A 14157-nucleotide genomic window follows, 5' to 3' on the forward strand; every position below is an offset into this window, starting at 1 on the left:
GCATCAGCAAACATCTGGGAGTAAGTAAGAACTGCAGAAATATTCAGCTCTCCTACTCTAACTATTTAATTTGAGAGAAGAAAACTGGACCCAGACAAGGAAAGCTTACAAAATTCAGGTTAAATAAACGTGGAATTAAATGGAGGTAGCATAGCTATAAATAGCCTCATGAAACTCCACTGCTCAAGCAGAATCGGACCTGGGCCAGAGCATTAAGAATCATACTGAGTTTGCTCTATTACCACATTCAGAAACACCTTCCATAACAACTGAGGAGCTATGTAAAATTGTAATTACAGGATGGAAGTTATTTTAATCAAATACATTATAAAAACACCTTAACCCATATTACTCAAGATCTGCTATTGCTAACAGTCATATTCATAATGTATTTGTTTTTAATGATTATTTTTTAGAATCACCCTCACTGAAAACAAGAAACAGAAATAAATGAAATAAAATACAATTAAAATGCAAAAGCAACACAAAAAGTAATGTGAAGACCATGGCCTTCCAACGTAAATGAAGCAGGCACAAGTGATTATAGGCTTGTATCTATCAATTATTGCAAGGCAAAATAAGTCATTGTGAGAGCTCATTGCTTTATATCACTGCTTCTAGAAACTCATTCCAAAGAATGGAATCATCTGGCTCATTCTTATTGCCCCCTCGGTCTCAAGCCTGTCTGCACAGAACTGCTATAATGTATTTCGGTGTGCACCTTCCTTCCATTTGAGTATCTGTGTCAGGTTTATTTATAGTTGATGTCTTCAATCGGAGCATTTCCAGGTACGAGAAATAAAATCTCTACAGCGATCCTAGAAACCCTCACAAATGGCCTTTGAAAAGACAATGGGAAAAAAAATCTATAATGCAACATGTGCATTCTGATTCACCGAGAATCCAAAGCACACTCCCCTTACAGTCTAGTAAGCATGAGTAAAGAGCTTGGTTAGAGTTACAGAAGTGACACACGCCTGCGCTTCTCTTTATGTAACTATCTGGTTACTCTCGGATTACCGATGCCACCTCCTTCTTTCTCCTTTCTCATTAGGAATTCTTTGAATTTAGGCACCCTCTTTGTTTCTTACTGAGATGCTTGTCTAGTTAGGAGCTTTCCCCCTAATCCATTACAAAAGCAGGCCATGCTTCCCCCTGCTGGGAAAAAATTAAATTACAACGTGCATTAGAACAATTTCCTAAGTCGCAAGAAATCCGGTGCTTGAGAAAGAAAAGTGCCAGGAAGCCAGGCACTTAGTGTTCTCTTAACCGTTTTCCTGGTCAGGAATATCCGTGTGTCGCACTCTGTTAAAACCTTCATCTGCATCCCTTAGTTCTGTAAGCTTTGAAAGTACAGTTAACAGACATTAATAGCTGGTGAATCAAAGATTGATTCATCCGTCCCAATGAGAGCTCCAGTTATCAGGACAGAGAAGATCCGAATCTATATTCCTTTTTCATTGTACGCTGAACGGAAACTCGTCTGAAGAACAGATTGAAGTGAATAATTGAACATTTTTAATCTGTTAATGCTTATTAAGTCATTCTTTTTCAATATTCCTACAATGAGTACACAGACGTCCTTTAAAAGCAGAGGACAGGATAGTCCTTGACTTTAGTTTTTCATTGACTATAATTGGATTATTAGGGAAGTGGTAAACATGATTGTATTTCACTCCCTAAGTACTCTACAAAGCCAGCCTTCCCTTGAAAACAGTTTAGATTATTTCGAGTCTTCTACATTCTGATTATAAATTTCTTCCTGGCAGTCTTTCATGAGATACTTTGTTACTGTGGGTCATAATAAAGAATAACCCATTAAAAATGTCAAATAAATCTAATATCTGTGAATCCTATGAGGAGCAAGATTTTTTCTACGATGCAAAACAAAGCCTCAAATCTACTTTAATGCTGAGGAACTGGACAAGGGGACGATGGCACTGCTTTTTCTAGTGGGTCAGACCCCACGCTCCCAAGCTGCACGGTAGCCAGTTTGAAGATGAAGCAGTTCATAATTAATGAAACATTCATCCCCAAATTCTGCAGTTGTGTTAAATAGGCAAGTGCCGATTAGTGAGCACATGGGATGTCTTTAGTAGCTAGCATTGTTTCACATAAATGGAATAATTGGGGTTAATATTTCTGACAGAGAAGTTTTCATGTGTGCCTTTTCTCAAACGACCTTTCAAAGCAATGCAAAAGGCATAGATGCTCCACTGGGAACCGAAGCTCCATGAACATCACAGGTACATAAAAAAAAAAAAGCACACCTGCTTTAAAAAAAAAAAAACAGTTGATCAATTATGGAGCGTTCCTAGGGACCAATATCTCACAGAGTACCCAATGATCTCTTTTCAAATACATTTATAAGCACTTTAGCTTCTGCTTACCACGCTCACATAAATACACAAACACGCATACTTTAATGCTGATTAATTCTAAGACTTTCAGGGGAAAGACTGATTTTAAAAGGTTATCAAAATCACTTAGAAACGCCAAAGGGGGGGAAATGTACTAAATAAATAACGCTGATGTGTGTCCAAGACGCTCTCAGAAAAACGTTTCATGGATCGCATTTCCTCCTGAACTGATTTCCCTGGCTTCTGTGAAGTGAAAAGGTCCCGGTGGACCACCTGACACTTGCTGGTTTTCCTGTCCAGGACCCTAACAGGTCGCATCCTCCAGTCATGAGACCTCAGGGCTTTGGTCTCCAGCAATTCAGCCTCAGAGGAGCCCGGCTACCCGCGCAGCGCTCCTGCCTTCATTAGCAGCTCCGAGGGGCAGTTTCTGCACAGCGGAGCGTCCACCCTCCCCAACTTCTCCCTGCCCGGGGATGGCGAGCGCCGGGGCCGGTCCTACCTTCCGCCAGAAGGCGCGATGCGTGCACAAAAGATGGATCCAGGCTATCCTTCTCTGCCATCAGCTCAGGCAAGTATTTCTCTTCTCCCATAGCGCGGACTTCGGACCGTGCCTGGCCAGGCGCGAATCCCGCCCGCTCGGACGCCGCGGTCCCTGGCTCCCGCAGGGGACCGTCCTTCCGCCCGTCAGCGCAGCTCTCGCGCCTGGGGCTGCGCAGCCCGCGCCGGTACCTGCTTCTCCCGCGCCCCTGCCCGGTTCCAGCCGCGGCCTCAGCTGGAGAGGCTGCCCGCGCGGCCCGCCCCCGCCGGCCTCCCATTGGAAGCGGAGCCGGGAGGGCGGGGCGCCCGCGGAGGCGGCCGTCCGTCATTGGGCGGGGCCGCACGTCGAGTCGCCTGAGTGGCAGGAGGCTGCTGCGGAGGGGAGGGGTAGGAGAAGTGCAGGCGCTCTCTCCTGGCCACCTCAGCCCGCAGGGTTCCCAGGCCTGTCTAGAACCCGGGAGCCTGTGAGGACCGCCAGGCGTCCCGGATGCCCAGAGAGGGAGAATGTGCACGCCAGGCACTGGGAGGTGGTGGACTTCACCTGTGTCCCCAAGGCACAGGTGTCTCTCTCCTTGCTGATGGCATGCTCTTGGGCAGGGTTGGAAATCCAAGACTAGACATAGGTTGTGCCTGGTGTTTCCCATGACCTACATACATCTTGGGACAGGAGGATGTCCACTGATGGACAAATGAAGAGGTTATTAAAAAAGATTTGGTAGTACGGCAAAACACTTCCAGTGTACAACATCGCGATATGGAAGTACTTCTAGGTATCCACCCATCCCGTGGAGAATTTACTCACCACATAAACTTGGAGGGGGGGGCGGTACCTAACTTCAGTCACTCTGATGTTCTCCTATTTTAAGGTCATGGTCTTTTTCACTATCAAGGGGAATGTTGCTGAACTAATTTATGTCTGCCCCACCTTTATTCAAATGAGCAATTGACTCTCAAGAATCACCAATAAAGGAAGGGGAAAAAAATGCATCCTTCCTTTATAGATGGGGCCCTGACATATCTTGCTACTTCAAATGGAATGAGTCTTTCTTCATTTTGTTGTTGTCTTTTCACAAACAATCCCTTTTCAATTCTCCTTCTAAATTAATGACTGGATCGACTGCCTATATATAAAATCTGCTGGAAGTTTTTAATGTTCTTCTATTCTTTCCAAAGCTTTCCTTATATTTTATTTATTTTAGATAAAGTTGGAGTATTATATTGATTCTGCGTGACTGTTTAAGAAGTTAACGTGCCTCACCTTCCATGAGATAACTCACTCCATCTCACAAAAACACTGAAAACATGGTCCCAAAGAAACTGAGTTTTGCTTATATAGTTGGAGATATATGCCTCTTACTTGTGCTAAAGCTGAGACTAAAATTCAAGTCTCAGTAGTGCCTAAACTTTCAATGGCATGGCTTACCCTACTCTCCTGTATGCTAGATATTTAAAGTTATATGCATCTATCCAATTAGTGTTTATAGATACTGTAAGGGGTCTAGAGACGGGACTTGAAATTAGAGGATCACGGCCAGACAAGACAGACACATTGTATTTTTCTCTCACAGTGGAGGTAGAGATGCTTTCTAAGGAAGGATGGCAAAGGAACCAAGAAACGTGACAAATCATCAGAAATAATAGAAAATTAGAATGAATCCTAATCGTTAGGGTAGTTTGTGAATTTAGTACAATTATATGATGGGCATCAAGACAAATAAGCTAGCAACCAAATTTCTTATTGTCCACTTCCAAACAGTATGAGCCACCAAAGACAAATCCAACATTCCCTGGACAGGTGCCCTCCACATTCAGATCCAAGTCTTCCCAGTAGGTGACTCCACATCACCATGTCTTGTCCCCTGACTCATTTATAGCTTTTTTGTGGCCACCAAAATTGTGTGTTAAATATTTTAAGAGTAACCTTAGGATTGAGGACATCTTATGAATACAAATGTAAATAAATTGATAACCTATAAATAAATTATTATTGAAAAGAGTATTTGTGATTATACATAAATAAATCATAACTACTGGTACGCTTCCCTCTTCTGGTGCTAGGAAGAATCAAATCATCTCTTAATTGATTTTCAACCTGAGTTCTAGTCCTGAATACGTTCTGAAATATGCTTTTGCTTGTTGTACAATTATTTCAAAGGTGGGTTATTATGAGACCACCCCAACTCAGTTAGCATCCAGAGGATGCTAAAGGCGCACACTATATAGAATACGTTGTGATGAATGTGTAAGCTGTGTGTTCAGTCCTTCCATATATCCTGTGAGAAAGGCCAGCATCAAAGACGTTTAATGAGACTTATTACAATCTGAGATGGATGAACCATCAGGAGGGTTTGTTCCACTTACAAAGACTGGAGCTTTCATACCCTCATAGCAAGCTTAGTATCCCCAAAATGCCTGTAACCCATTTCTACGGTGGACAGAGACAGGAGGGTCCCTAGGGCTAACTACCTTTGGGGCTCACTGAGAAAGATGAACCATGGTTTCAAGGAGAGACAATCAGACAAAGGAATATGTAGAGTGACAGAGGGAGCACATTGATGGCCTCTTCTATCTGCCCCCTAAACACCACAGGAGCATAACCTCACATAGATGCACACAAGAGGAGAGAAGAGAGGGAGGAAGAGGGAGGCAGGAGGGAGAGGGGGGAGGGAGGAAGGAAGAATCATGGATTAACCAAATTATTAACAATTGGTACTTTGTACAGTCATATGGAGACTGCAGGCCTCCATTCAAGTGTGTAGTATTTCTTTCGTCTTCTAATGAGTAGGCATCACCTCGTATAACTGTGAATTGAAATGTTAACTGATTCTCTCTCACTTGCTGAAGAGCCGGGCAGATTCTCATTGGCAAAAGGCTTCTGTTTTGATGCACAGTTTCTTTATTTTCATTAAATTCACAAGCCATTTATCAGTTCAGTTCCCTAATAACTTTCTCAATATATTTTAAGGTTATAAAAGGGAATGGGGAAGACTGGCAAATGTTCAATATTTACAAGCATTTGCTACTCAAGTATGGTATGGACATGTCTCCTCCCCAACACACATATCAATAAAATCATAAAGCAAAGTTCTTTGGGGGGTTTTCGTTTGTTTGTTTTGGTTTTGGTTTTGTTTTTTGGAGACAGAGTTTATCTGTGTATCCACTGCTGTCCTGAAACTCTCTTTGTAGACCTGGTTGGCCTCGAACTCATAGATCTGCCTGCTTTTGCCTCCAGAAAGTGCTGAAATTAAAGGCCTATGCCACCATCACCTGTCCTAAAGAATTCTTTAAAGAGAATGGAGAATGATAATGTGGCTATACTGACTATCAATAGCAATGATAATATATATTGCAAAAGGCCTCCCTTTTCAAGTCCTCTGCTAGCAAAGATTAGGAGAAGTTGGATGAAATAGGACCAAAATATATTGTATTAATGTTTCAAAAATTAATAAAAGATTTATTAAAATAATATAATAAAGTAGAAATGAAAAAGAAAAGTCAATAATTTATAAAGTGTTTAGAATCAAAATTGACTGGATGCTAATATGTCACAGCACAAGTTAATAATTACAAATTATATCCTAAATATATGTGTGCTGGTTTGAAAATCTCTAAAGTAGGCATGTTATACCTTAAGAGAAACAAGTGTATAATTTAAGCATAGCAAACAAGTGATGTGGGATTCCCCTTTGTATGCTGTGATTACCATTAATTAATAAAGAAATTGCTTTGGGCCTATAGCAAGGCAGAATAGAGCTAGGCAGGGAAAATGAAACTGAATTCTGGGAGAAAGAAGGCAGAGTCGGGGGGAAGCCGTGTAGCCTCTGCCAGGGACAGATGCACCGGTATCTTGCCAGTAAGCCCTAGCTATGTGGTGATACACAGATTAATGGAGATGGGTTAGTTTAGGTTATAAGAGCAAGCTAGAAATACACTTAAGCTACTGGTCAAACAGTATTGAAAATAATATAGATTCTGGGTGATTATTTCATGGTCTGGGTAGCCAGGAATGAACAAGTGGCTTCTGCCTACAGACAAGGGTCAGTAAGAAAAGAGCTGGCAGTTCAATGGTGGCTACCTAGTTGTCATATTGCTATTCTAAACACTCACAATTTGAGTAACAAAGCCAAAGAAGAAGCTGTGCTATTTTTTAAGTGATCTCACTATCCAAGTAATACATACATTTCTGGTGTTTAAATCATCTGTTTTTGTGAAACTAACTGAGGTGAATCTCTGGAAAGCTACCCCCTTTACCTCTTTGACATGTTATTGTTTGTGCAAATACCAGATTTCTTATGGGTGAAGAGAATGTAGCCATGATTATCACTCCAAGGCAAAGTTATTGACTGTCTCTCCTTAATATTAAATCCAATAAATGTTGACTTGTTGCTTGAGTATTGATTGTTTTTAGAGATCAACATATGAAAGAAAGGGATTACAACACTGATATATAATATTTCCTGTACACAGCAAATAAAGATCTGATCTCCATTGTATTTGGTTTAAATTAAGGAGATAAAGGCTACAAACAGATTTAATTTAAAAATACCTTCAGTTAAATTAAAATTTTTTATGAACAATATGTATCATGACCAATACAAGGGAAGAAAGATTGTATTAAGTTTTAATTTTAATTTAGGAATTACTTGTGGACATTCCTGAAATAACTGCCTATTATTAAAATAGTCAAGAAAATGTCATCCTACTCAAGGTTTTAAATCACTGCAAGTAATTAGCTTGTGTACGTTTTCTCATTCTTGACCTCTATGTTAGGATACTGCTATACATGATAAAACATTGTGATGTTTTGTTGCATAGAATAAACATGCAATTTTATATAAAATATTTGTATAAATTAGTTGCCAAATGTAGCAGTAAATATTTCAGAGACAAAAAGTAGAATGACATTGTCAGGTAGAAGTGAAGAAAAGGATAATTGTTTGCTATGTACAGAGTTGAAGTTGGCTGAGATTACTAAGTTCTGAACATGGCGTGTGCAAATTCTTGAATCGGCTTAAAATAACTACAGTATACACTTAAAGTGATTAATATGGCAAACTTTGAACAAAACTGAACACAAGTATCAGGCATTAGAAAAGGATAATGAAATTTTAAAATGGTATTCCAACCCTTGTCCGGTAGTACACACAGGAATTCCAACACTTGAGAACTGAGGAGGATAGTCACGAGTTCGATATCAGTCTTGGCTACACAGAAAGGCAGTCTTAAGAAAAACATATCCAAATTAAAGAACTCATCCATTCTACATCAAAGAGAGAAAAAGGAAGAATTAAATATGAGATTCAAAGCAATGTCATAAATTGGATTCTGTGGGGACAAGCACTGATGAACATCCAACCAGTTGGATCTGACCAATCACAATGGAAATCATCTCAGTGCAACAAACAACTTAATACTCGATTACATCCTGGGGCAAATTTTATTTTTATTTTTTTCTTAAACATACTGACAGTGTACCTGACAAAATATGAATAATATCTATGTTTCTAGCTTTCTGCTTTTTCTCATTACACAACGATTGTATAAATGATTGCCTTGATTTAGGAAAAGCAGATAAGATATCTGAGGAGTAAAGGATCTTCATATTTGATTCTATTCTCAAATAAGAAAAAAATATCTATGCACAGAACTAGAGATGGAGGACATTACATAAAAATATAGTGAGTGAGGTAGAATATTAAGAGTTGGGGGAAGCGGGATAGGACTCATAATATGAAATTTCCATAGTTTTTCCACTTTTCTATGTGATATGATTTCAGAGTAAAAATCAAAAATGAGTGTTAATAAAATAACATCAATATATCTAATTGGCAAATCATTTGAAGCATCAAAGTTTACTAGCTGGCTTTGGAAATAACAGACCTGCAGTTTTACCATACTGTGTCCATTGTAGTGTGCACTGAATTCAGGAATAGATAACTTTACAAAATCTTAAGTATGTCTAATAAATAAGTAAATACATTTCAGTTATGAAGTATTTTGAAAATAGTTAAATTTACAAAATCTTAGGTATGTCTAATAAATAAGTAAATACGCTTCAGTTATGAAGTAGCAACAATTTTTTTTTTTTTATGATTGGGAGCTTACCACATGAGTAAATGCATTAAAGGGTCTTAGTTTTAGGAACGTTGAGAACCACTGATCTTGAGGTTGTAGAGACCAAAAGGGGGGTTGATTTTGGAAAACATTTGTGTAACGGTAAAAGTAAATAAAATGCTGCAGGTCCCCGAGTGGCAGCAATGGGCAATGGGCGCGAGAACACGGCAGGCCATAAAGGGAGCCAGTCACAGGTAGGGAGCTTTTGAGCACCCATGGGCCATGAGGGCCAGTGGGTCCATGGCTTTGCTCAGCCTGCTTTCTTATAGAACCCAGGAACACAAGGACGGCACCATTCACCATGCACTGGGCCCTCTCTGCTCAATTAAGGAAATGCCTTACATCTGGATCTTATGGAGGCATTTTCTCAACTGAGGTTCCCTCCTTTCAGACAACTCTAGTTTGTATCCAGTTGACATAAAACTAGCCAGGACAAGAGGTTAGCAAGTGGGTTAGCTACAACAATGGATATGAAAATATACTTGATTTTAAGCTAATTTTATAAAGTTATGTTATATTAAATAGGGGGTTTGAGCCAAAATACCCTGATTTGGCAGACAATGATGCTCTCAGTAGACACAGGGTATTAAATGAATATCTCAGTAACTAACAAGAGATACATCCCCGTGAGTAATTAGAGAGGATCAGTAAGTACCTTAAACAACACAGTTTATTGCTGATACTCTTTGTTGTACACCATAACTAGATAACAATACCCTACTGCTTCAGACACAACTCACATTGGAGGAAGGACATACAGAAGTTTGACTGCAACCTTCCCAGGAAACTTTCTTATCAGTGGAAGCATCAGTATTTATGAGCTGCCATCATGGAGCTGAGGACTCCTCTTCCCCCTCAAAAGGTAGAACATCTTTGTATTTTTATAATGCTTTTCTTCTTTGCTGAGAAAGTAAAACCCTATTTCTTAGAAATCTTATATGAGTATCTCTTTTCCAGCACCCATTCAAGCATTACACATTTAGTATCCTCTCTTTAACTAAGGGATTTTCTGAAGGGCAAGTTGTTTTCTGTTGCTGTACAAATTCCTACCACCAGTAGCCTTTATGTTACCCACCCACTGGGGTGTGGCCTCTTTAATTTATATGCCAATGTAAGGCATGTGCGGCCTCTTTCTTGGCTGTTGGATTCAGTTGCTGTTCCCTGTTCAAGCAGAGGATTGTGATCTTGTGATCTGTGAGTCTACCCCTAAATAAATAACCTTTTATTATACTCAATTCTGAGCTAGTGTGGGATTTCTTTTTTAGTGTCCTTCTTCATTCTGTATGATAATATATTATTTTTAGAGTTATGGTAATTATATTATTAGCAATTTACCTGTGCTTTTCAAACACTCTATATTTTTATCTTGATTGTTGGGAATCCCAGCATTCAAATTGCAAAGTTAGACAGCATCTGGGATGTCATCGCCTCCTTTTGTAGTCTCTGCATCAAGTCTGAAGCACACTGATGAAACATGAACCTGGCACTATCTGGTATTAGGAGAAAACAAATTAGCTTTTAATTATGTCAAACTTTTCATATACTGGTCATTACTAAATTTTGTTTCATTAATCTTTTTGGGACTTAAACTTTCAACACCTTGTTTTAGCTTTTCAATTTTGTTCTCTCTCCCTTCCTCCCCACCAATTTCTACTTTAGAACAATGCTTACATTCTACAAAATGATTAACCAAAGTTATTTATCCTCTGAAAGTATTTTTTTATTTCTCTTTAACCTTAGTGTGTGTATGTGCATGTTATCTTTTCTTATTCAATATTTACTATTTTATTTTTCTTTGCAAAATTTGACATTTTGTTAATAATAAAATAACTCTTTACCAATGAAAATGCAAAAAGTGGAAACACAACACAATATATTAACTGTCTTAATGACAATCTTTGTTTATTACTGACCAATTTGTGAGAAACTGAATACCTGCTGTCACAGGTGTTTTAAAAACTGGCTTTGTTAAAAAGGCATATTTCATTTGTGCCTACAAAGTAGTCAAAAACAAAGAAATTTAGACATTTTCATCTCTTCCCTGCTTTGGTCTCCTTTATTATTTTTTTTGACTGTTACGTATTTTATTTACCACATCATTATTATTTTTTTATAACTTGCTTACCAATATAGAAAGATATACTAAATCACAGAGGTAAGCCCTTGCTTTAAAACTATTGACATTTAGGATTCCAGTATATGCAAAATCTCCCAGGGTAGGTCATCCTCCAAATAAGGGGAATTATCCAGGAGGGCAAGAGCATACCATGAAACAGCCACAATAAGAATTGAGAATGAGATTTTCCGCAGAAATAAATATGACTTATTTGTATCCCACTGCTTCAGAAAGAAAGTAGTCATTCTAGCACATCTCAGGCTCTGAGCTTTGGTGTATAAAATGAGAAAGTGTTATTTAGAACTACCATAGCAGAAAGAAAACTCACAGAACACAATCTCCACATTGGCACGGGTTACTTGGATTACAATGTGAGTATTATTGTAGTGGGCATTATCAGTCGATCCTAAGTCTATATTTTCAGTTAAATGAATTCTGAAGTAAGCATATTCATAATTATGTTTGTCAATAAGTGAACATGAATGTCTATGACAATGACTACCTTATTAAAAATGTACTTGCCTTCTACTGACAAGGTAATGGCTTTTTCAAGCTTTTACAAATGATTTTCCCTTATAGTTATTTTCTGAGAAACTTAACAAAAATTATCTACACAAAGCTGTCAAGTGGAAACATGACTGAGTAAAAAAATATTAATTTCATCCCATGGATGTTAATACATGACTTCCATTAAAAATAGAATACAACTTACCTAAAAGCATTGTTAATACACAGCTTCCCCTGCTCATGAAACTCCCTTTGGAAAAACTAAAGAAGATACTAGTTTAAAGATGGCTTATGTAAAATTCATATTTCCTCTACAGCAAACCAAAAGAAGAAATGAAATAATGAAAGAAAAATACAAATGTAGTACCAGCGGCAATTTCAAAATTCCTTTTTCTTTGTGTGTGTGGTATGCATATATGTTTATATGGGTCTGAACACGTGTGAGGAGGTATCCAGAGGTCAACATCCAATGTCATTTTTTGTGACTTTCCAAATCATTGTTTGTGACAGGGTGCATCGTTGAATCTGCAGTTCATCAGTCTGTCTCGGCTGGCTGGCTGGCTGGCTGGCTGAGGGATTTGCTTTTCTCTATCACTCAGTGTTAGAATTGTGCTCACATGCTAGGCCCTTAACATGGAAGCAAGGGATCAATTCTTGGGTTTTTATGGATGCACACACAGCACTTATCAACTGAACACTCTCCCCATCCCCTGCCATTTTTTAAATAAATAAAATACAGATTTGGTTGACTAAATACTGTGAGAATAAATTATAATATAGTTGTGATATTTTGGTTTGGGGTTCACTTTTGATAATCATTATCAAAGGCACATTCATCATCCAGAAAAGGACAAAGCAATGTATTTGAACTGAAAATTGAACACAATCAATCATATTTCCAAGTTATGCTTAGAACTGACAAAACTTTCCCAAGTTAGGTAGGGACAGAAGAAAGTTAGAATAATTTGTAGGGGACATTATGCTCTTGGTATACTTCCAAACTCATGACTGAACATACAGAAGGAATTATAGAGTATTTTACTTTCCCATGAGTAAGTACAAAAGCAAAGTGCTTTCTAAGACACCACTTATGCAGATGAAATTTCTACATTTTAGTATTCAACTTGCCAAGATGCATGCAAGACTTTTTAATAAAGGCCTGTCTGGATATGTATACATCATTCCAAAACTCATTAAAGACATTTTCTTAGCAGGCAATGTGGAAATGATTTACTGTTGTTTTCATTAGGGGATTGGATCCAATGGATACAAATCTTATAATGTTGTTTTTAAAGAGAGTTTACAATCAATGCTGATTGTTTTTATACAACCTGGTTCTGAGCTTCAGAAACCACCATGACAAGATTTAGATTACTTCACTCTTCCTTTATTTTCTAATAGAAAGAAAACAGCTACACTTGTGAAGCAATGGGTATTGGGTTGTTTTGGTTATTGCATACAATAACAATAAGACTGATATAATAGTTAAACTAATCTTATAGAAATGGTGATTATGTGGAAGAGGAATGATTCTAGACTTTTTTGAGGTACAATCTAAGACTTGACAGAATGGGCGTGGGAAGGTGGAAAATGTAGAAGTGTTAAAAAGAAACCCAATGTTTGCTGATAGAATCATCATGGGGAGTAGTGCTGTGATGAGAGACTGCACAAGTACATGTCTGAGAGGGAGGAAAGGTTTATTTCTGGAATTCTTCAATCATGCTATTTATCCTTTACATTTTATTTAAATATATGCTCCATCCATCCCTCATTAGAAATAAAATGCTAACATATTTACAAAATTCATAGTGATGTTTTGTAAAGATATTAACAGCTAACATAGGAATTCTTCATGTCACTATTTTATTTGTTACCCAAAAGCAGAGTAAGTTTCTGGGTAAATATGCAATTTATTTGGTTGTGAAGTCTTCTAGGCAAAACTCAACACATACCACTTATATTTAGGTCAGTATCTTTTCTAATTTTTGTGAAGGGAAAAACAGTATGTCCAAAGGCTCTTGAGTGGACTAATGATTACCAACATCCTTATATTTTGACCTGAGCTGTAAGGCTTGTTATCATCTTCCAGATGGATAACTCAGAGAAGTTAAGTAATATCGCCGAAGTTATGTAACTATAAATATGCAGGCCATATGCAGGCTGGTGGCACACACCTTTAATCTCAGCACTAGGGAGGCAGAGGCAGGTGGATCTTTGTGAGTTCGAGGCCAGCCTGGTCTACAAGAGCTAGTTCCAGGATAGGCTCCAAAGCTACAAAGAAACCCCATCTCAAAAAACAAAACAAAAAAAAATGCAAGCCATGAATGTATATCTAGTTAGGCACGGTGGTAAACTAAGTTCAAGACCAGTCTGCCTAAGCAATGACTAATTGAGTGTTGGGAGATGGTTAAAGACGTTTTGTCAAACCAAGGCTTGTGTCTTTTTATTATTTTTTAATGTTAATCCTATAAATAGGTGTCTTTTCAAAAAATAGTTTAGTTGTAGTATTAAAAAATTATGGAC

General features: G+C 38.2%; 1 protein-coding gene across 3 annotated transcripts in view; it reads right to left on the minus strand.

Moving 5' to 3' along the window:
* Positions 1-3102, minus strand: part of Khdrbs2 (KH RNA binding domain containing, signal transduction associated 2) — a 393774-nt gene extending 390672 nt beyond the window's left edge. For 2 of the 3 annotated variants that reach the window (XR_012911354.1, XM_075980542.1), the window contains exon 1: positions 2860-3102. Coding sequence is in view for 2 of the 3 variants with exons in the window: in XM_075980542.1 (XP_075836657.1) it covers positions 2860-2950 (91 nt within the window). In the remaining variant the exon portion in view is untranslated. The remainder of the gene's footprint in view (positions 1-2859) is intronic. The other variant, XM_075980543.1, reaches the window with a different exon arrangement.
* Positions 3103-14157: the final 11055 nt, after the last annotated feature.

This window comes from Microtus pennsylvanicus, chromosome 7 (genome assembly GCF_037038515.1).
Source record: "Microtus pennsylvanicus isolate mMicPen1 chromosome 7, mMicPen1.hap1, whole genome shotgun sequence".
NCBI classification, from domain to species: Eukaryota; Metazoa; Chordata; class Mammalia; order Rodentia; family Cricetidae; genus Microtus; species Microtus pennsylvanicus.